Genomic DNA, 23,657 nt, shown 5'->3' with positions numbered 1-23,657 from the left:
TAAGAATAGGTGAATGAACCCGCTACAGCCAACAAGTCGGTCGGGATCGCGAGTCTCAGGGGGTTAATTGCTTCAAATTGAGGTGTAATGACTCTTCTGATTACTCCATAAGCAATCACAAAGGCAATATAAACTATCACGAATATATAGACGTACATTTTTTTGTTGTTGAACTATTCAACTGTTTTCTTTCGAGAAAGCTCTGACTAAGCACCCCACTTTTCTTCCCACAACTGGGCCCCATCAGTCATGGGTTTCTTCCTGGAAAAAGGTTTCACAAATTCAAAACAAGGATGTTGCTGCTGTTGTTGCTGCTGTTGCTGCTGCTTGGCTAACACACACACACGCACGCACGCACGCACGCACGCACACACACGTCTTCCAATCTGAGCTGCTTTGAGCCACACTGTTTCATCTAGTGCTATCAGGGCTGATGAGAGCCTCTCGTCTTTCTGGGTCTGCTGCAGCTGCTGTGTGGTGAGTGGCAAGCCTCTCCGATGGCTCTCCTTTATCTTCACATCAAGCGATTAGACGCTGCTTTCATTTTGATACTTGTGCCAGATTGAAAAGGGAAACTTCACAAAACTTTTTTTCTGGATGACACAGGTTCAGGCTGGAGAGTCGCATCCTGATCCAATTTACGGACCGCTCAACTTAATTTCATTGACAACACTTGCTTAATCAGATTTATGTATTTTTTTGGGCTGCTCTGTATTGTATGTGTGCCATTTATCATCCTTTGTAGTTTCTTGTCTTATAATGCCAGAACATTTTTAACAAACATGAAACACTACGGATATATAGAGGATCTTCAAATATTTAGGATTTAAAGAAGGAGATAAGATAACACTTTTAAAGTAAAGATACTTGAAGTTTAATGCTCAAAAGATGTCAAACTTATTAAAGAGTTTTAAGATAAAAAACATATAGTAAGGTTTTTGAGCTTTATTTTTATGCAAACATACTGCTGTTTTGTCATTGTGGGATTCTTCCAAATGGCAAAAGTATCACTATGGAAGTAACATTAGCGTGTTAAGATATGGAAAACATATTCATGCTCTGGTCATCCACTAAAAAAGAGGATGTGAAAAGATTGCTTTCCTCCTTTTTAGGTTTTTGAACTTTACAACTGCTGACACAAAATGTCACTATGTCTGATTTTGAAGGAACTGTTCTATGATTAATAAGTGTCTAATCTAGGGCTGTCAAAGTTACGCAAAATCGTTTTAACGCCACTAATTTCTTTAATGCGTTAACGCAACTCGCGGTTTTTAGGTTGTAGCGAGATCAGTTTTTAAGCTAGAGTGAAGATATTGTCATTATATGAAACTAGAAAACCTAAGGAATCTATTATTGCCAACCATGTCTTGTCACAAAGGAGGCTAAATAACGCTCCAAACTTACACTAGATTTTCCCCCAAAGTGACATCTTTAAATTGCTTGTTTTGTTTACAAACAGTCCAAATATATTAAATTAACAAATACTTTATAGTTTCACATTTGAGAAACAGGAACCAGCAAACATTTAGCGTTTTTTGCTTGATAAATCACTGAAACAATCAATTGATCTTACAAAGAAAATCATGTTTTCATATGTATATATCGTGAAATATATTGTGAAATCGTCTAAAAAACACATTTTGAACCGAATATACAATTAATTTGCGATTAATCGCAATTAACTATGGACAATCATGTGTTTGATCGCAATTAAATATGTTAATCGATTCACAGCCCTAATCTAAATCCTAAAACATTTACTTTCTTTTTACACTGCACTTTTTAGATCCCTTATTTGAAGCACAATACTAAGTGTGAGAAATAAGACCAAAAAGGGGAAACAGTGGCTTGTTTGTCATTGCACTGTGTCAAGGATATTGCCAAATCCTGAAAGTAGGTGTTTTGTAACCTCCAACAGCAACGGGAAAGGAAACATATGGTGTGCTTTAACAAAATGTACCTATCTACACAAAGTGACATGACTCACTGAGACACACAAACTTATCCAGATAACATATTTTCATCGTTACATTAGGAACAAAATTGTCCAACACACCAAAAATAGCCAGTTTTGTCTCGTATCAAATTGTGCTTGTTGACAAAATACACTCTAAAATGTAATAGCTTCTCTCCCTCTCTCTCTCCCTTCCTTTTGTCAGAGCCACAGGCAATTACCTGTTAGTAGTAAGCAGAAATTCTAAGACGGAAAGCGGGAAATGGAGGCCTTTATGCACGCCGCTGATAAGAAATAGGGTGAAATTCCATTTCTCTCACATCGCTTTAACGCAGAATTCTCCAAATAGTGTGCTTTTGTGAGCTGAAGGCGGCGATCTGACTGTGAGTTTGAGTGATAGTCACAAATTATTAAAGTAATACCTCCTCATATAATTTGAAAGTCTAGACAACATTTCTGCCCAAACGTAGAGAGTCGGAAGCGAGATTAATGGAAATCTAATAACAAATCATCTCAATTAGTTCTGTTCACCTTTAAAGAATAAGTTGAATTGAACTCTCTGACGTCTGTTGACAACGAACACGTAGACGTCGCCAACACAACTTCAGATTTCTCAGCAGAGTCAGTCAGAGAAACCAAGACCGAGTGTTACAAGACAACAGGAAGTTTCTCAACGGTGTTTTTGAATCACTTACTGGCTGTGTGTGTTTACATGCATGTGCGTGTGAACCGTATCTCTGGTGGAGAAATCAATAAGGGTTATCTCACAGTCAGATAACACAGGAGAGCTTTCCTCCATGCTGAGCTCCTAGTAACATACAAGTAGTGTTATCAGTTACAATTATTAGTAATACTAAATAACTAATTGCAAGTTTGATCCACTGCAGTGAAAGAAAAGTATAATTTGAAAAACTAATGAATTGTATCTGATTTATACATGAAATGGCACATAAAATGTTGGAAATGACACATTTCACCAGCTAAACTTGCTTGTATGCTGTTAACGTAGATAGATTTTGACGTCATTTGGAGCCAGAAGTAGTAATCGAGGGGTGGAGCCGCATTATCGAGGTCCCGCCAACACACCCGCCTGAACCAATCACGAGCCAAGTACGGCCGCAGCTTATCAGCGAGAGAGAATCACAGCTGTCAATCATGACATCTCTGGCCCTTTTTTTTGCATCAAGTAACTTCATTAAAACCTAACTTATCAGTAAAAATGAGCACTTGAACAATGACAGAAACCATCTTTGGGAAAAATGTATTTGATGTGTGCTTTGATTTTTATTTTGGCCCATGTCTCATCAGCTAACATGGAGAGGGCGGGCTTTATGACCTATACTGCAGCCAGCCACCAGGGAGCGATTGAGATGTTTTGGCTTCCCTTTTGGAGAGCTGTCATGTCGTCCACCTTTATATACAGTCTTAATCAGCTGCAAGATTATTTTCATAATGGAGTAATGTGATGACTACATTTTCTATTAACCGTTAAGGTCCTTAAAAATGTCAGAAAATGATTAAAAATGCTTATCACAATTTCTTAGAGCCCAAAGTGACATCTTTAAATTGCTTGTTTTGTTAACAAACAGTCCAAATATATATAAACTTTTAGTGTTTTTGCTTGATAAATCTCTGAAACAGTTGACCTTACAAAAAAATCATGTGTTCATATGTATATATTGTGAAATATATTGTGAAATCGTCTAAAAACCACACGTCGGTATGTGTGACTCATGACGGGAACAGCTGTTTGCATGTGATAAACCAAATGTGCCCATGTGAATATATGTGGTACATGTCTCACATGTGATATTACAAGTCATATCTTTGTTTTCACATGAATTCAGTGTGAAATGGTGTTTCACGTATGATAAATTAACTGATAAATGAATACATTATACATACATTTTTGTCAGCTTTCTGCCAATCAACCAACTAATTCATCTAAACAATTGAACTACTTGTTTCCTCATTATTCCAGACGAATAACTGCTTTCTCTTTCCTCCCACACAGACACAGAAATGCTTTGAAGGCATGACTGTTCGTCGTTGGTGTTGCTTTGTAACCCGGCAGACAGAGCTCAGTTGAATTTTAACGTTTCATGGTATTGTTATGGTGAGTATTTCAAAAACACACTCCTCAAAATTAATTTCAACTTCATAACACCTGCGCTTGAAGTCGAGGTCCCAACTGATTCTCAAATTTAAGAAGCAGGTTGTTGACTTAATGTCATAAGTAATATGCTGGAGAGTTGCTTCCATCTGCCTAGCTTACAAGCTCCCATCTTCTGTTCATTATACATAACCAATCAGCTATGTAGAGCATGCCCAACCAGGCTGGTTACCTTCTAACAACTGAAAATTACTATATTTGTATCCCTCTAATAGTAGAATAAGAGGAGAGATACAGCTTACTTATTTATTCTGTCTACAGATCATTAGGGGCCGGCAGCAGCTCTGCTGTGATAAACATGCTTCAACCTGGCAGGAATTATGAAGTCCATCACTCTGTTTTTCCCAAAAACTGTAAAACTAATTAAACCTCCTAATCTCCTCCCACATTTTTGCTCAATTGAAACTCAAACTTTCAATCAAAAAAATCAAACTTTCAATCAAAAAAATCAAACTTTATACGCTGCATCTTCAGACTGTCCTCCACAAACGATCCAGCCAAATTTTTGAATTATAAATAATTGAGCCCCTAGTGCATCAAAACTTTTTAGCGCAAACAGTATTGTACACAGCTACTGCAAATTCTCGCTAACTAAATTTCCAATATTCATGAAAATAAGTGACACCTTTTTTAGATCACGGTAGACGTAGTGTGGTAGATTTCAGAATTGTATCTCAAAAGCTGTATTTTTGACAGTGTGAACCATTGCAGTCAGTGGAAATGAAGCATTTTTAAACACCAGTTTGTAACTTATGGAGCAATCAATCTTTATAAAAAAAAGAAATTACAGACATCTCTGTTGTCTAGATGAAGTACGCAAGTTCTCAGAATTTTTGACACTACTTTGAAATCTGGCTTTACATGCAACCCTGGTGATTGCCTAAGTCATAGAGTGAAGTGGTAGTGACTTGCTCTTGGTGTCTGAGGTTGTGAGTTCAAGACCCGGTTGAAACAGCACGAACTTGCTAAAGGCTTAAAGTTTTAATGATGGTGGACCATCCTGTATTTTTCTTTTCTCTTCTTCCTCTTCCTTTTTTCATCTTCCTCCTTCTTTCTCCTCTAAGTGCCCGGCCCCGACCCACAACTACACAGCAGCTTTAATTTCGATTTCATTTTGTAACAGCTTGAATGTTGCATCCTTTGTGTAATCATTTTACATAAATGTAGACTTAAGCTGTGTGTCATGTGCAATGTGTTTGTTCTGCAAAACACCTCACATAGGCAGCCCTGCAGCTTCCTCTCTACTAGGAAGCAGTGGATGCATTATCTAGCTGTTTGAAACATAATGCATTATGGAGATCACACTCTTGCTCACATCACCCTGCCATACGAAACACTTGAAAACGCCACGTTGATGATGTCTTTTGAAGCGACAGACGTTATCACTCTCAATACCTCCCTCGCACAATGTACCGTGTCGCTCCTCGGAAGGAACGGCCATTCAAAATACTGTTTAGATAGGGCATGGAAGTTTGTAATTTAAGAATAATGCATTTCATTTTGGCTGCCTAACAGGTTTTATCATCATGATATCAACATGGGTGTCAGTGATTGTCATGCTGGTGTCGTTAGTGAATGGAGCGAGAAATGGTGAGTGCTGCTCTCAGAATGAAATAGCAAATCTAAATGGAAATACCTAACCAGCAGTTAGTTGTTATTACATCTTTCCTTCCTTTGCCTCTGAGATGCTGTCCAAACTAAAATACAAAGCTGGGCATGTACAATTAAGATTTTCTTCAACGTACCTCATCTAAATTAATGTTCTCATTGTTAGAGGATGACATACAGCCGTGTGCAAAGGTCCAGACGTCTAGCTCAGTGGTGCCGTTGGGGTCACCTGTCAAAGCCACCTGTGTGATCAGAGACGACTGCCCTCTGGTCATTGGACAAGCTGTTCACATAGAGTGGCGCCTCGGAGATCGCTTTCTCCCCAGCAGCCCCGTGGCCAATGAGAGCGACAGGGTTTCCGAGGTTGTTATACCGAGCTTCAATCACACCAGGGAGCTCCTCAAATGCTGCGTCCAGGGCTCTCCTCCTCAAGTAGTAGCAGGAGTGGAGATCAGAGCTGGATGTGAGAAAGATTTAAACTTTTTTTGCATGTTTTTTCACTAATAATCAAATTAATGTGCCTATACTGCTTGTTCATGTTTCACCAGTGAAAGCCAGAAAAAAATGGGAATGTTTGGTAAATTAAGTAAGCAAGGGGAACTTTTAATGTGTTGGGTTGAGCTCTGCATAAAAAATAAAAGTAAAACTTCAACACTGAACACTTTAATTAACTTAAAAGTATCTTTTTTTTTTTGTCCACCCATCTAAGAGATCTGACACATTTTAATGGATCTGTAGGTGGATACATATTATACAACAGCTGCACTTTTTTTAATTTGGATTACTTCTAAACTTCCTCTGCCCAAAAACTACAAGTTTTAATCGTAGACATACCAAAAAAGTGCATGAAATCAGCAGATGTTTAGGTTTTAGTTTTATTACATTTATTGTACAAAAACGATTAATCACATGCAAAAAAAAGAGAAGATGCTTTGCAACAGATTTGGCTACAAGCATCCTTCCATCTGCAGTACAAACACAGTACAGTAAATACAAATAAAAAATACAATAAAAACTAAATACATCCTGTGTGCAGTATAGATACTCATTCACACTTGATTTCCTGATGCATAGATCCTCCTGGTCCAGTGTAACTTTAATCTGTAACCGTTATCTTTAACTTCCTGTAATAACTTCATAAAAACTCCCTCTTCACCTTGTTTTTTTCATCTGTAGATCCACCAGAAGCACCACAAAACCTCAGCTGCCAGACAAACCTCACCACCGACACCTTGACCTGTAGCTGGGACCCTGGGCAGCTGGAGACCCACCTGCACACAAAGTACACCGTCCACACCGAGATAAGGTAATATTCTGCCTGTAAATGCCATCTACCAGAAATACACTGGAGCAGTTAACAGAAAGCAAACATAATTTTGGTGTCAGGCGTCATTTACAAAATATGCCTATGAGTTTGCACAACTGTGTTTCCCACGTTATAATTTCCAAGTTCTAGGGATCCAAAAGAGAAACACATGCCACCAGGAGTCCACAGTTATACCATCCCTCGCGTTGACTTTTCCTGGTTCGTCGATATGGAAATATATGTGAAGGCGGTGAATGAACTCGGAGAAGCGACCTCAGCAACTATCAAGTTGGAACCCGTCACTGCAGGTGAGAGATATAGAAAATATGCATCTATTGAAAAAAAAAAAAATGTGATTGTTTCTATTGTGGGCAAGCAGTTACCTCCATCAAAATGTAATTTATCGGCCGTTATCTTTGATAAAATGATTATATTGCCCTGAACAATCCTTAAAGGGGACGCCTACGGATTTTACATATCAAAGTCTGTTTACAGGTGTTGGATAGTACTACTGCATATGTGAAAAAAAGTTGTGTAAAACCTTTTTATGGCTGTAGAAGGAGCTGTGCAAAGTCTGATAAATGCCCTCAAGTGAAGTGTCTCTGGAGTCCGCGGTTGAGATGCATTATGGGTAATGTAGGCACCAGGTTTTGACGAGGAAGAAGGATGCATGGAATAAAAAAATCAATCTCTCTGGTTCTGCTGCATCGATTTTTATCCTCTTTGTTATAGAAAAAAATTCAACTCCTCTATTTCTTTTCATAGTCTAATGTAGCTCATGGATGTATGAAGGGAACTGGATACAGGCTCCAGTTCATTCCTATGAAAGCTACTCAGTGGCGCATGAAGCCAAAATGTCTCGCTGCCAGGTGATAAAGTAATCGGATCTTCCGTCGATCTTCAGCATTCATCGGGCCCATAGAGCAGGCGCAGTAACGTTTCCTTTAACTCCGCCTCCCAGCCCTCGGTCTAGGGCTCATTCACATGAACGACAGCACAAAATAATTCTGGAGACGGCTTTTAGAGCATTTTACAACTGTTACGATCTAATGATTTAAATAAAGGCTATTCAAGTGTTCATACTGGGAAGTTTATTTACCTCAAAAAAAAATGATCCGCTGATTTACAGACGTCTAAGTCTATGGGTAAAAGTGTTTTTGGGCCCAATGGCAGCACGTGACGGACACAGAAGTTGTAGTACCGCTGTTTGGCCACGACAAAAGTTTGCTTCAAAGCCTCGTGCTCTTCCAGGGGCCTTGGTGTAGCCCCAGTCTGTGTCTCTTATGTATTGCCATCACCAAGCATCAAGACTCTATTTTTTAAGTAAATACTGTCAGTCTTTGAAAAATCCAGAAGGTCGTTTAACAACACTTACTGCTGTTTTTAAGATAATTTCCAGAATCCTCATCTTTCTACCCATCTGGATGAAAAAATAATAGGTGCACTGCACAATAAAAAAAGGTTTTTAACCCGTTTCATAGCATATATTTTTTTCTATCGAGGTAGGATTGGATCAACAAGCCCCTTTTGTATGAAAAAATAAAAATATAACATGTTATTTTAAATGAAAACATAAAATAATACAATGTAAAATCAATATAGACAAATATAACTGATATTAAGGCTTTTTCATTTTGTTTCATGTTGTTCAAATCAAGTGAGGATTTATGTCAAATCCTGCCACCGTGTTTGTTTGGATTGAGAAACGGTGTCACAACTTGAGAAATGGTTTCAAATCTTTTTGCAGCAGCAGCAGCAGCAGATGGAATATTTTTATCCAGATGGTTAGAAGAGTCTTTGAGGAAGTTTTGTTAAATGACCTTCTGGATATTTCAAAGATTCCTCTATATTTATTTTTCAGCAAAAGATGATGCTTAGCTGTGTGAATGATGAATAAATTGAATGTGAACTTCTTCTGCACAGATTAGAAAACCTAAAAGAATTGTGAGGAAAACTATAAATTACATCTAAATTACATCAGAGCTTTTGCTTTGTTGACCATTTTGTTTCAGCTAAGTTTGATCCACCATCGATCGTGAAGGTTCAAGCGGTGCCTAAAAAGTACGGCTGCCTCAATCTGAGCTGGGCGTTATTTCAGCGGCAGAAATGGCTGAATGATTGGAAACTAAACCTCGAAATCCGACTTAAAACTGCTGACAGCAGCGAATGGAGTGAACAACCAGTGAGTAAAATTCATTCCAGTGTCTATATAATCTGAAACTTAATCGTCTGATACAGTAGCTAGTAGTATAACCTGCTTAAAGTTCATAATGTGCGAGCCTGGAGTCATATTTGTATGTGCTCTGGTACTAACTTAGATCCTGGTGGACCGGGTTAAACCAACCACACGTGTGAACCAGTGCCGTCTCCTGAATGGGACTCAGTATCTGGCCCAGATAAGAGTCAGATACCAAGTCCAGAGCCCCTGGAGTGAATGGAGCAGCAGCCAGTCTGGAGTCACCTTGGAGAGCGGTAGGGCTCAGATCAATTCAGGGTGACACAATCAGTCACTCGAACATATTCCAATCTATTGCCTTTTCTTCCATTTCCTGGTCTTTTCAATATATGCTAATGCCATGTTCTACATCTCCCATTGCTTTGCTCTATAGCACAGACTGAATTGATGTATCGAGTTGTGCCGCACACTCTGGCAGTGAATCCATAGACCTGTCTTATTTTCGGAAAGTTTTAGTTTTTAAAGAGTGAGAAGGCTTTTGACGAGCCGCTAAACTGACAGCCGTCTCTTTCTTCTCAGCTCCCACTGGACTCCTAGACTGGTGGATGAAGGTATCAGAGGATAACACGCAAAAACAACGCAACATACATTTGTTCTGGAAGGTACACACATCACACATCACATGTTGCTCGACACCTGTCACAGACATGATGTATTTTTCTGTTGAGTGTGTGAGGTCTGCCTTTAAAATGCCCTCTCACTTTTTCCTCTGTTTTTAGCCGTCAAAACAATTCCAAGCCAACGGCCAAAATGTGTCATACGTTGTCTCCGTGAAAAACCTGCCAGGTGGAAATAGAAAGGTGTGCTCTATAAAGGGGAATTACTGTACTTTCCAGCTTCCCAGGAAAGTAAAGAAAGTGTACCTGAGCGCTGTAAATGCAGCAGGGAAATCCTCCCCCACTGAAGTCCGGATTTACCTACCAAAAGGTAAAAGTGACAACTTTAGGGACCAGGAACACCAAGCTGACATCAAAGAACTAGCGGCAACAAAGGCCGACTGTTGCGTCGTCTCACGTCGACTTTGTCTTGGCCGACAAGTTGCATTTTAACACACTGCAAAGACTACAGCCGACGGCCAGTTAGCACGTACGTTCTGCACCCGCGTGAGAGGAAATAACTCCACACCAGCAGACGCGGTAGTCTGTATTCATCTTTCAAAAAGGGAAACCAGAACGACACAACGACATGGCTGTCTGGGGTGAAGCTAAGTGGTGTGAAAATGGTCAACAAACGCTGCTTTATTTCATGTGCATGTCATAACAACGGCTTGTATATCCGCCGTCCTCGGTCTTCTGGTTTCTCTTTTTGAATGATGAATACAGGCTACCGCAATCTGCTGGTGTGGAGAGTTATTTCCTCTCACGCAGGAGCAGAGCGTACGTGCGTTTGTCCGAGTGCAACTTGTCGGCCAAAACAAAGGCGACGTGAGGCGATGCAACAGTCGGCCTTCGTCGCCGCTATTTCTCTGATGTCAGGTTGGTGTGTCCCGAGCTTTTAACCTGCTTAAACTGGTTTAGAAAATGGCTCAAGTATGATAAAGTTGAATAAATTTTTTCCCACGGTGTACATAATGTGTTTTGTGTCTGTAGCTCATACAGCGATATCAGACGTCACAGTCATTCCTCATGATGACAGATCTCTGCTGGTCCAGTGGAGAAGCCTGGTTTCTTCCAATCTCACTGGTTTTGTGGTTGAATGGAGACCTTTGTTACAAAACCTCTCTTTCACCCAGTTTGAAATAACTGACAAAGACCAGACACGCCTTCTTATAACAGGTATGTTTTATAGTATTGGTATTGCAGGTTTTAGGATCCATGTCCTTCTTATTTTCCTCACCTTTTATTTGGTTTTCCCTAATCTAGAGTTCATCCTTTACCCCAAGAATACACTCTTACAGAAGGTCTTCTTTTTCCTGTGCACGGCCTGCCTGTACACACTGTTGGGAGCTTATGGGCACTGATACACTCTAACCTCTTGACTCTCATCAATAGGCAGCTTTGAGCCCTACAAGCCCTATGGGATCTCTGTGTATCCGAGGTTTAAGGATGGGATAGGCCTTCCTCAGACTGTTAATGCCTACTCAAGACAAAAGGGTAAGTCACCAAAGACATAAGGAGGATCACACAAAGAGCAGGCAGTGGTGTGGGAGTCAGGCTGCCTCAACTTTGAAGAAGTGAGAGAAGAGTTGCCACATGAGTAAAAAAGAAGAGAAAGAAAATTGTGCAATCTATCAGAAACAGCTGATACATGATGAAATAATGCCCTCTTGTGGATAGAAATGAGTAATTATTTTTGCTGGCCTGAGCATAATCACTCTTTTATTTCCTTTTAAAGCTCCATCCATGGTTCCAAAAATACAAATTAAAAAGGTCTGGCAGTCACATATTGAGTTTACCTGGGATGAAATACCATTAGACCAAAGGAACGGGATTATCCAGAGCTACAAAGTCTTCTACTGGGATAAGAAGGGACCCATTAACGGTAGGTTAAAGACCTTAATCTTACTGCTCTAAAACATTTCCTCATGTATTTGATGCTATCTGATGTCTGACTCTTCTTTCAGTTGGGAATGCTGTCCTGGGAGAGAGGAGGGTGGTCCTGAAAGGCCTCAACCCTGTGTCTCAGTATGAAGCTTTCATGATGGTTAGCACGTCTGGTGGGAGCCTGAACGGGTCAACGCTTCATTTTGAAACGGAGTCCTTCGGTTGGTATAATTATGTGGCAGTGGCCTTCTGGAAACATGACAGAGAGAACGACAGAGTGCGTATTCCCACAGTAGCAGATATTTCATTCATTATGTGTATTTCTCTCCTCTCAGACGTGGTTTTTGTCGTGATGATTGTAACTGTGTCTGGTGTTGGAGTGTCATTGCTGATTGTCTTCATGACTTGTTTCTCCATCAACAAAAGGTGAGATCATTGCCACGCTGTCTTAAACTGTGAAGCTGTGATGTAATGTATTCCCTAAACATTTGTCTTTCTTTTGCAGGCTGAAGGTGCGTTTTTGGCCAGCTGTTCCAGATCCGGCTAATAGCAGCATCAAGAGATGGTCATCAGAATCAACACAGGTGAAGAAAAATAACCTGTGCAGCATGAAATGCTTTTATGCATTAACCCACTTTAGGGTTAAAGCTGCAATAATCAATATTTTATATTATTAACAATTGGATTATTGTTGTATAAATGACTACGTGCAATGTGAAAGGGATCGCTCAAAGTGATGAACCCACTCTCCAGTTCCCCTGAGATGTACGGCATGTTTTAGCATCTTTCAGCTCATTGTTTTGGTTTTACAACAATTTTATTGGTTTTAAATATCTGCATTAGAAATTATTAATAACAACAACAATAATAACAAAATTCAAAACAAAACATGAATTGAAAAAATCTAATAATAATAATAATAATAATAATAATAATAATAATAAATACCCCAAAATAAAAACACTTTTGGCGACCCCCACCCCCAAATAGATCACAATTTAATACACTAAGGGATGTGTTATGATACAATTAATTTACATAAATTCTTGGATTTTACTTAAGCCTCCTGTCCAGGATAAGATAGTTTCCTCTTTAGCACTATGCATCCTAGCTACTGAATGTTCCATCCATACTTACAACATCAAGATAAATAGATAGCCACTGGGATTTTGTAAGAGTATGTGGAGGACTCCACCGCAATGCCAGCATCTTTTTTTGAGGCTATTAGGCCTGTTGATGTTGTGATAGATTTAACAAGGACAAATCATTCAAGAGCAATAGAGTAGGGTTGCATGACACTACGTAATTCAAGACATTTGTCAAAAAGTAGCATACCATTTTCCAAAAGAGAGATACATCCTTACAAAATCAAAACATGTTATATGATAAATCCTCTGTACTCTACCTGCTCAGCACCAAACAGAGGACAGACAGACAATGTTAGCTGATAGCTGATGAACATAGTAGAGCATTTAGCAGCTAAAGAGACAGATATTTCCCTCAGGAGTTGCTGACCAAAGCAGAGCTAAAAGAAGAGGGAATGTTTGACTTGGATATTGGACTCACCGCTAACACATTAACTTTATATGTCAGTGTAGTGTTTACAGCTTGTTCCACAGACCCCAGGTGGTAAAAAAAAGCCACTATTGCTGCTTTCCAAGTGATATACTATAGGCCTTTTCATTGCCAGTCTGTTGCCATTGCCAGACAGGAAATACAAATACATTATTTTCCTTTTGCAGGATTCCCATCTTCCCTGGGACAACGAGGAGCCCGATCCAATGTACCTGTCCCACCTGAGCTTCCTGGACCTCCCTGTGAGACTAGGTAAAGAGGACATTGACCCCTGGTTAAGCAGTGCAGAGGACACCAGCGACCCGGGAGAGTACATCTGCGGTTCACCGTTCATCCCCGGCTACTCTGGTTCAAACAGCGACTCTGTTCCTTACGCTACCGTGATCTTCTCTGGTCCATGCAGCAGCCCTACGCCTAAAGACCCTCACGTCTACCTGCGCTCTGAGTCCACACAGCCCCTCTTGGAGTCCGAAGAGTCCTTCAGTCCAAAGTGCTACCAGAATATGGCAACTGATGGGATGTCAAGTGAGCAATGTTTCTTTGGACCGTGCCATGATGATTATGCACCTGAAGAAAGTGTGGACCCAGGCGTTCTGTGGGACGACTTTCCTTTTCTCCGAGCGTTATCCTTGAATGATACTCAAAATGACTAAAAGTACTTTGCTGATTATAAGAGTAGCTACTTTGCAAGATGTTTATGTAGATCTGAGTTTGTAATGAGCCAGTTGTGATACGTTGATTCAGCAGAGCACACAGCTGTAAATGTATGCCAGATGTAATGCTAAAATCACTTTGATATGTAATGATTATGATGTACTTACTTTGTCTGTACCACACTTTGTAGATATGTCACCTCTTTTTCGAAAATAAACTTTTTTACTGAAGAAAATGTACTTTTATGACTATTATTTACTCCAAATTTTCAGTGTAACCCAAACTGCTTTATAGATATTTAGTTGTGTAAGATGGAGGTAATGGATATTAAACTGAAAAAGTGGTTAAAATTCATTGGATTAGAAGCTAAGAAGCAAGATTTATTAAACATCTCCCATTCATTCTATTGTATTTTTATTTAATTCGGCTCCTCTGTCCTCTTCCACTCGTTTTTGTAGGATTATTAATGTAAAACATGAGCTACCACTGCAATTTTGGTATAGCATTTTGCCATAATTATATATTTAATCAAGTCATTGTTATTGTAAGTTATCAAATCATTACAGTTATATTGTTATATACTGGTATATAATATTTACAATAATTTACTTATTGCTATTTAGTTGTTTTTCATACTAAAAACACATCTTACTCATCCTGTCCCTAAGCCAATCTTCACAAACCCTTCTCAAATACAGTAAATAGAATGATTTAGTTATTTAGCAAACCACCTTTAATGATTAAAGAAAGCAGCAGCGGAACAAAGACTCCCAAACTCGGTTATCTTTTGTTTTTCATGACAAAAAACGAAATTAGTATAATTATAATAGAATAGTAATAGTATAATAAATATATAAAAAATGCCTCAGTCAGCTTTTAATTCATTAGTGGCATTATTCATTGTGTCTTATTCAGGAATGAATATTATAACAATTCAAATAAGATCCACAAGTAACCTGAATTTTAAGAATTTTTACTCATTCAATAAAATAATTATATATATATATATGATGATGACCCCAGAGCTACTATGGAAGAGTGCAGTCTTATTATTTATCTATTTATTTATGCATTTATTTTTTTGTTCCTTTAATTATTTTCTACCAGTATACAATTTGTCCTATCGATGTGTTCTGGGATTGTTAGCATAAGCCTTGGAAAAAAAAATCCTCTAGTCGATTCTCGCTCGGCTAGTTTGGTCTAGTGAAAATGGCGAGCCTCATGTAGGGGTCGAGTGTGTCACAGTTTCATCATCTTTAGAGAGTTTATTTTATATCTTGTGAGATATCCTGACAAACCATGTTAACTAACATCGCTCTGCGGTCTGTTCTGAAGACGTCGGTGGGTGTTTTGAGAGAGAGCAGCTCAGCTCTGTCAGTGAAACCCTGCTGGACATCATGCTGCTCGGCTTTACTACAGGGACCCAGAGCCAGCTGTGGTGAGTAGAGACTGTAGTAGTACAGAACCGAGAGGTAGCTGAAACATATAGCTGCTGGCTAATGCATTTCATTATAGCTGACTGTTTGCATTACCAAACACTGCCCACATGTTGCATTTTTCACAAATAGAATAAAGGTTTCACAAATATGAAAGTGGGTTTCCCTGCTAAAATGTCAACAAGCTTTCCTATAACTGTGAGAGGTGCAAAAAAGACACAAAGAGACACAATTCATGCAACATTTTATTTATTTTTTTATTTGCACATATATAAAACTGCAAGAACTCCAGGGGTTGCAGAGATGCTATCAAACATATTGTCAAAAACAATTCCTTATTCACCTGAAGTCCTGTTGCTTAATGACAGCTCCAACCTGGACCTCTGTGTTAAGCAGAGGCGTCTCTGGTTATAGCCGGCCTTACAGCTGCAAAGCGACTACTAGCTTGCAGATGGAAAGCTCCACATTCTGTCAATATACAAAGATGTCGCAGAAGTTTTTATTTAAATTATTTTTTGTTGTTGTTTGTTTGTGTTTTTTCTTCTTCCTGTTTGTTTGTTTTTTTTCTTTTCTTTTTCTGTAGCTGCTTGCCAATTTTGTGTTGATTAGTATATGGACATTTGTGATTATATTCTTTTACTCTATTGGTGATCTATCAATTTGTAACCCTACCCTATATAATTATGCTTAAATACCAATAGAAAATGTATCACAAAAAAATAAATAAAACTGCACAAAATCCAGTCAATGAAATAAAAACAAGAAATATGTCAGGAGAGGTCAAGAAGCCTTACAGGTTTATACAAAGGACCTCCCCCCCAAAAAAAACAATAACAAAAAAGGAAGAAAGATCCAAACTAACATAGTTTTAGAAATACAACAAAAGTTAAACAACAACAAAGGAAGTACACAAAATGTGCAAAAAAAAAACTAACTAAACAGTGGAAAACAATCCAATAAAAACAATAAAATACATACAAAAAAACAGTACAGAAGAAAATAAAATGACGCTATCTCAATAGCTAGCTTACAAAATGACATTACTGTACTGGTCCGGTGCTGGTCCAGTAGGGCCTGTGTGTTGTCAAGAATCTGGCGATACAATACTTATCATGATACAGGGGTCACAATTAAATATATTGCGATTGTTTTATTGTTTTTTTTTTGTTATTATTCTTTATTTATTTTGGCCAATTCAAGACTATACAACATAACAAAAAAAATGAATAATATAAAGTGCAGGAAGAGGCAAAAAAAACACTGGGCTTATCTGAAGCCTCCACCCAGAGACAAGATTAATATAAAGAAATAATATGACTACATAATAGTGATAAAAAACAATTAGGACAAGATGTATATAATAACAATACAGTAAATATATTTAAAAAAAAGACGTGTGTGTGTGTGTGTGTGTGTGTGTGTGTGTGTGTGTGTGTGTGTGTGTGTGTGTGGAGGATATTTATTTAAATATCTATAAAGACTTCTGGGCAATTGTAACCACACAACATTGTGAGTGGGAAAAAATATATAAAAACAGATACATGGACAACATGGGGAAAAGCAATTACAAAACAGCAATCAAATGACCCTTTAAGCGACTTTTGAAACATTTGACAGATGAACAGTTTATTCATAGATGTGAAAAGCTACTCCATAATTTGGTTCCCCTAAATCTTATCGAAACTTGACCTCTACTAGTGAGACATTCAGGAGGATGAAGATCTAGAGATTGACGGATTGAGTAAGAATGGACCTGAGAATTTGTTTTAAAATAGGTCTTGAACTGCTCAGGAATATTCCCACCAGAAAGTCTCTTATAAATAAAAACACATATTTGAGAAATATTGATATCATAAATAGTAAAAATCTGAAGTTTCTGAAATAGCGGAGCAGTGGAGATGTGTGACTCTGATTGAGTTGCAATCCTGTAAGCAAGACGATATGTTCTGTTTTTTTAAAATCTTATTTTAGGAAAACTGTTATTATAAAATCTGAGTTAAAAAAAAGTTTTTTTTATGCAATCAGAACAGTGAGATCTGCATTTGCATTTATCACAGTTACTGTAACATCCAACATTACAGCACTACTTTGAGAGGGTAGATACACTGAAAGGATATATGTCTTTGCCGATGAATTAAAGTATTGACTGAGTTAATCTTTGCATATAAACTATTAATTAAAAATCAATAGTGTTTTTGAGAATCGATACAGTATCACAAAACATAATATCGCGATATTCTATTTTTTTCTATATTTTCTTACACAGTTCAGCTTCTGCTCGGGAGGCTGCAGTGTGATCCGTTTTGTTGACAGGGTCACTGACTGTCAGCTCTCCATCGCAGCCCTGCATGGCAGTCAAGAAAAGAAACTCCCAAACCATTCCTACTTATCTAACCTCCACCAGGCTCTGCTCGTTTTACACCTCAACATCTGCTCAAAATACAAAAAGTGCAATAACATATACATGTCTGTATTTGAACAGGTTGTATAAAACGTTTCTGTACATAACCATCTACTGCACATATTTTCAATTCCAATTCCATATTTATTTTAGTTCTATTTTTCTCTGCACTATTTGGATCCTGCTTCCCGTTAACACAACAGATCACCTGAATATAGACGTTGCATATTGTTGTCTGTCTTGTCTGTTTCTCTCGCTGTCATTGTGCGTCTTTCTGACAGTGTTGTAAACTTGGATCAAACTCCTTGAATGGGCAAACATACATGGGCTACCAATAAGCTGATTCTGATACAACAATAGTTTGTTAGTTACAACAGTTAGCATTGCTAATGTTGGTAATCTTCTGAACCTAACAGTTATGTGCAGGTAAACATTAAAACAGAGTTTGGAGAGGTTAGCTCGGTAAAGTCATGCACACAACAAGACCACAAACACACATACAAGTTTGAAAAGACAAATAAACTTTGTCAGTCAGGCAGAATGCATTGACGGCCACATATTGAAACTAACCAACAGGCTTAGGAAGGACGTTTTATTATTTTCAATAAGTTGCTGAATCATGCATAACTCAATATGGACCCATCTCTGTAGCAGGCTTGCAGGTTTGTTATTTAGAACTTCGCTTAGTGTTTATCTGCTCAATCTGATGCACCATCTTGCTTCATCATGGTCTTATCAACAGCATCTAGAGCAGCTATACTTTCATTTCCCCCACAAGTCTACTAGAATTTGATTACTGGTTTTCACACTTTTGCATCCTCATTTCAGCTCGCTGAGAGTCACAGCTGCACCAAACCAAACCTCCATTAACAGGCCCGTATAAGAACAAATCGGCATCTTCTTGCAGACCACTTCTCTCTTTAACTTGATGACAAACACAGGGAAATCATGACTCACATGTCAATAGATAAATAGTTATTAACCCAGAGTCATAATTCATTTGAAATGATCATTGACAATATCATAGGAAATGAAAAAGTAGCTTGACTCGCAAATGAGTTTTCTTGCAACTCGACATTTTTACCGCCAATAAAACTCTCTGTAAATTGTACTAATGGGCTGAGAGCACTGAGAACAGCTGCTGTGCATCATCATGTTAGTTGCGTCTGGATTTCTGCAGAACCGAAGCATCAGTGTTTGGAGGAAATTACATACTTTGGTGTTTTGATGATAACGGTATTGAAAACCACTTTACGTGCGTAGTTGTGTTTTATCTGGGGTGACGGACGGACAGCAGTGTCATACAGATTAATCTCGGTTTGTGCTCTTCAAATCGTGCATCTTAAACTTGTGGAGCTGTTGCATCATCATCATCCTGTAACTTTCCTCTCGCAGAAGAACAGAGTAGGTTTTTGGACATACTAAAATATCTCACATACTGGTTTAGATAGAACGTTAACTTGGAATTTTGGACGCAATCTCATTACAGATTCACCCTGTTTTTTTAAAGGTGCTATTGATAACATTGATAACATTCAGCCACTAGATGTTCCATTCCATTTACTTTCACAACAAGTTGTTGCCAGGCGCTTACCGTCAATATCAGCCATTTATCCTTTCTATCCACACTAACTGACACCCCAGAGATACCACGTGATACCAACGTCCTTAAACTGTTGGCTCACAAGCCTTGTTTGAAGTGGGAACCAAATGTCAGATATCTTCAACAGAGATAAACAAAACATTCATTTTGGACCCTCCAAAATTTTTAAAATTAATTCACAATCATAATTTATTTTTTATTTTTTTAAAAGCCATACTTTTGCTCAGCACCTTTCTAAAAAACTTTCTTTTTTTTTCTTTTTTTTTTAAAGAGTCCTCTACATTAAGCAGTGACGCTCTTTGGTTTTCTTTGAATATGAAGCTGTATTTTTTTTTATTTTAAAGCCTATCATCAGACCACGTTACTATGTTCAAATGATGACACTCCAGCTTTTGTGCTACTTATTATGTGTCTTTGTGCGCAAGAGATTTCCTTCTAGAAGTCTTGACCTACAAACCAGCTTTGTGAACGTCACAACATGCGTTTTTGCTGAAACTGACGCAGCTGTCTTGATTCAGTTCTTTGAGGTTTCCTTATATTTCACAGTCAGCTCTGACTGTGCAACCACTGATCCTTTGCTGAGCCAGTGTGTTGTGTGTCTGGCAAACGTCATGTTTTCCTTTTGTTTCGCCATATAGCAAGTTTTGTTATTGATTCACCTATTTCTTCAGGCCCCAACTGTTGGGCCTCTTCTGAGCTCAAATTAGCTCTGATCACTTTGTGTAAATTGGTGTTTTCATCATTTCCTCCACTCTCTCTGTCTCTCTCCTCAGGTGCAGGAAGCTTTGCTGTTCTTCCACCAGTGAGACATTATGCTCGGGCTGCAAAGAAAAAGACGACGGGTACGAGGCTGCGTTGTCATCACACCATATTTTGACATGTTGAAATGCTCGCTTTTCATCCAAACGTTTTTCTTTCTTCCAGGCCCCGAGAGCCAGCTCAGTGATCTTCCTCCAACAATGCTGAAGATGGATTATACAGCCGTGCCCCTCGCTCAGACGTAAACATACATTTATACCGTACCTTACATGGAATGAGGAAACAATTCATTATAAATCTGCATTCATATATTCATTGTTATTATATCTCTTCTAACACTGGTGTATTTTCTGTTAATAGGACTGATGATATTGTCAAAAGACTTCTGTCATTGGAGTTGGCGAGTCACGTGAGTTCTCGTGTCCCTTTAGATCGCCTCGTCATGTTTCGATCTGCTTTCTTGTTTTGCAATATTTTTGATGATAATGTTTACGTTTCTTGAGACACTACTACTCCTAAAGTAGAGTCAAAAACAAACAGGTAGTTTCATACCTTTTGTGTTCATGTCTTCAGAGTGAAAAGCTACAGCTGAAACAGGAACAGCTGATTGCTAAAGTCCAGAGGGATGAGGATGATCGCAACTCAGTGGAAGTCCGGGGTGAGTTGCGTTTTTTCAGTGTTGTACATATAGTGGGGCGGCATAGCTCAACATATCACAGCTAGGGTTGTCAATGGATTCAATTATTTAATCGTGATTAATCGCATCATTGTCCATAGTTCATCGTGATTAACCGCAAATCATTCACACATATTTTACCTGTTCAAAATGTACCTTAAAGGGAGATTTGTCAAGTATTTAATACTCTTATTAACATGGGATTTTGGCAAATATGCTGCTTTATGGAAATGTATGTATATATTTATTATTGGAAATTAATTACCAACACAAAACAATGACAAATATTGTCCAGAAACCCTCACAGGTACTGCATTTAGCATAAAAAAACAGCCCAACAGTCAACAACAGCTGTCAGTGTGTCAGTGTTTTCACTTTAACTTGTATGTAAATAATATTTGTTGTTCTGAAAACATGGAAATAGCAGCTTTGGGGTGGCCAAAGTGTTCTATGCTAGTAACCGCTCAGAATGCCAATATGCAATGGCCCAATATCTAGATTTCTTCTAAATATATTAAGCTCTATATTATGTACCATTTATGGCGCTTTTATCACAAAATAAACAATAGGTTTGCTATGCCGCCCCACTAATAGTGTTTTCACTGAAATACAAACATAGTGTATTTTAACTGTACGTTGATTCAATCCTCCCTTTTAATGTTTTTTTCCTTCAGTGGCTGTTTTCACTGCAAAAATCCGAAACTATCAGGAGCACTTGCAGAAACATCCCAAGGTGAGTGAAGGAGTAGAATCTGCATCATTTTGCTCCCACGCAACAGCAAGGCTTGTTCTGTGGACAGGTTTTTAATACAGATCTTAGATGACGTATCGTATCATAGGTTTCCTGACGTGCACCGCTAGAGCTTTCATGTATGAATACGTCTCTTCACGTTTCCTATCTGCCTTCCTCTGGTGTGAAGCTTGCGTGTGCTACAGGATATCCTGTTTACTCCTCCGCATCAAATACGAACATGCCTAGCAGGGTCATGGTTGGAAATTTCCACGTTACATCATACGTTAAACATTGGTTGGTGAAATTGACACACATAGGGAAAAGAGGTTGTAACTGTTGCATGTGTAATTACCGTAAGTAAAAAAATAAGCTGACGAGTGTATAAACTGGGTTTTAATCGGTGTCTCCATTTCCCCCCCATTTGAGCCTGTTTGAATCACATTTGTTGTCCAACACCCCATTCTTGTATGTTCCTCCAGGACAAAGCTAACAAGAGGCGGATGCTCATGTCCATTGACCGAAGGAAAAAGCTTTTAAAAAACCTGAGGTTGGTTAACTATGACTCCTTTGAGAAAGTGTGCGAGCAGCTGGGCATCACCTACACTTTCCCTCCAGAGTACTACAGACGGGCCACTCGCCGCTGGCTGGCCAAGAAGGCCTTCTGCATTAAGGTAGCAAACAAATGACCCCTTTATTCTGTTTACATCTATATTTTTGATCTATGATATACATTTTTTTTTAATTTGCAGTGTATAATAATGGTATCAATTGGAGCTTAATATTTAAAAAGACCTTTAATGGATAGTTCAGGTGTTTAGACGTGGGGTTGTATGTGGTACGTCCCCGGTTTGGAGAAGCAGACAGGAGTTACCATACGGAAACAAAGCAATCTAAGTAGTTTACCTTGTAAAGCAAAGTAGCGTTAAGTGTATGCTATATTTAGAATATTTCCACTGATGTATCTTGCTGCCAGACAGCCCTTTCCGACAGGGAACTGAAGCCGCTGTATCCATCTATGCTCTAGCCAAAGCCACCAAACTGTAATTTAATCTCACAGAACACGGGGGTTGCTGGTTTACCGCTGCCTCGATCAGTCAGGCTTTTATTGCTTTTATTGTGTCTTTAGTTAGTTTGGATTCACCAAAGTCACACAATAGCACAAACAAACTAACCGATCGAGGCAGTGTATTACCAAATCTACTGTTGGTAATACACTGACTATGGATAAGTACTTTAAACAGCCCCACTTCAAAACACCCCCCACACACCAAAAACGACCTCTTTAATCCCTTAACAAGACTTTCTTTCCACATTAGTGAAACAATAGTGCATATTGTGTCTGTGAACATTGCTCAAGCTTTCTGTGGGTTGATGCATACACTCTTCTCACTTACTAACACGTTGAAGGTGTTGTTTTGTGACACCACTAACATTTTGGTCATGTGTGTCTCTTCACAGGTCTTCAAGGAAGTGCAGAAGCAGAAAGCAGAGCAGAAGCTGAATATGAAGCAAAGTTTAGCCTCCACAGACACCGACGCAGCCAAGATAAAAGCTGTTTAGACTCACTAAAAGACAATATACTGTATATTACAACAATGGATTCTAAATGCATAAGCTTTACTTTTACATCTTATGTGTATATGTGGCATGTGGATAAATTGCTCCCTTTTTCATGTGTTATCATCACACAATGTTCTTTTGCTTTCAAGTTGATGTCAGAAATAAAATGCACCAAAAAGTTGTATTCAAATGAACTTCGGGAAATGTATTTGTACTGAAATATATGTCTATCAATTAGATGTGTCTTGGATTAGATTAGATTTTTCTGTACAAAACAACTGAGACGGTCACTGATCTCACTTTTGCAAGGTATTAAGTGAAGTAGGGAACTCATTAACCAGATAATTAGGGGGAAAAAAATAATTTTACCGTATTTTCCACCATAGGCTGCAACTCAACACTGAATTGCAGAAAACTAACGTTGCGCTGCTCTCTTTAAATTGAACATGTCCACTGACACATGACGTCAGAACTGGTATTTTTCCATCCGCTGTTAAAGA

The 23,657-nt window shown here is 38.5% G+C and overlaps 2 protein-coding genes across 3 annotated transcripts; both read left to right on the top strand.

The window, feature by feature from the left end:
- Nucleotides 1-306: 306 nt before the first annotated feature.
- LOC141778699 (granulocyte colony-stimulating factor receptor-like) lies at nt 307-14,224 on the top strand. 2 transcript variants are annotated; one of them, XM_074653100.1, is made up of 17 exons: nt 307-477; nt 3,975-4,070; nt 5,643-5,717; nt 5,902-6,198; nt 6,912-7,041; nt 7,192-7,349; nt 9,054-9,223; nt 9,360-9,513; nt 9,797-9,879; nt 9,997-10,204; nt 10,867-11,052; nt 11,269-11,370; nt 11,612-11,758; nt 11,841-11,981; nt 12,096-12,186; nt 12,266-12,344; nt 13,503-14,224. In XM_074653100.1, exons 3-17 carry the CDS (start codon nt 5,654-5,656, stop codon nt 13,986-13,988), a joined length of 2,496 nt encoding a protein of 831 aa, XP_074509201.1. In that variant the 5' UTR covers nt 307-477; nt 3,975-4,070; nt 5,643-5,653; the 3' UTR covers nt 13,989-14,224. The 2 variants fall into 2 exon arrangements, with proteins under 2 accessions (XP_074509201.1, XP_074509200.1); XM_074653099.1 differs by having other exon boundaries at nt 308-477; nt 7,186-7,349.
- A 940-nt stretch (nt 14,225-15,164) lies between these two features.
- Nucleotides 15,165-23,341, top strand: mrps15 (mitochondrial ribosomal protein S15). Its single transcript, XM_074653097.1, has 8 exons — nt 15,165-15,427; nt 20,203-20,271; nt 20,354-20,429; nt 20,549-20,597; nt 20,762-20,846; nt 21,539-21,597; nt 22,077-22,268; nt 23,056-23,341. The coding sequence occupies exons 1-8, from the start codon at nt 15,289-15,291 to the stop codon at nt 23,155-23,157; spliced, it is 771 nt and encodes a 256-aa protein (XP_074509198.1). The 5' UTR covers nt 15,165-15,288; the 3' UTR covers nt 23,158-23,341.
- Nucleotides 23,342-23,657: the final 316 nt, after the last annotated feature.

This window comes from Sebastes fasciatus, chromosome 12, assembly GCF_043250625.1.
Source record: "Sebastes fasciatus isolate fSebFas1 chromosome 12, fSebFas1.pri, whole genome shotgun sequence".
Lineage (NCBI taxonomy): Eukaryota > Metazoa > Chordata > Actinopteri > Perciformes > Sebastidae > Sebastes > Sebastes fasciatus.
Note: the sequence above shows the minus strand (reverse complement) of the source record. Positions and strands in the feature narration are given on the sequence as shown.

Bases quoted from the DNA above. Each gene is read 5' to 3' on its own strand.
- LOC141778699 (XM_074653099.1), top strand. From the start codon at position 5,654: ATGATATCAACATGGGTGTCAGTGATTGTCATGCTGGTGTCGTTAGTG. The intron at 7,042-7,185 runs GTAATATTCTGC...ATAATTTCCAAG, and splicing joins ACCGTCCACACCGAGATAAG to TTCTAGGGATCCAAAAGAGA. The intron at 7,350-9,053 runs GTGAGAGATATA...ATTTTGTTTCAG, and splicing joins GTTGGAACCCGTCACTGCAG to CTAAGTTTGATCCACCATCG.
- mrps15 (XM_074653097.1), top strand. From the start codon at position 15,289: ATGTTAACTAACATCGCTCTGCGGTCTGTTCTGAAGACGTCGGTGGGT. The intron at 20,272-20,353 runs GTACGAGGCTGC...TCTTTCTTCCAG, and splicing joins TGCAAAGAAAAAGACGACGG to GCCCCGAGAGCCAGCTCAGT. The intron at 21,598-22,076 runs GTGAGTGAAGGA...ATGTTCCTCCAG, and splicing joins ACTTGCAGAAACATCCCAAG to GACAAAGCTAACAAGAGGCG.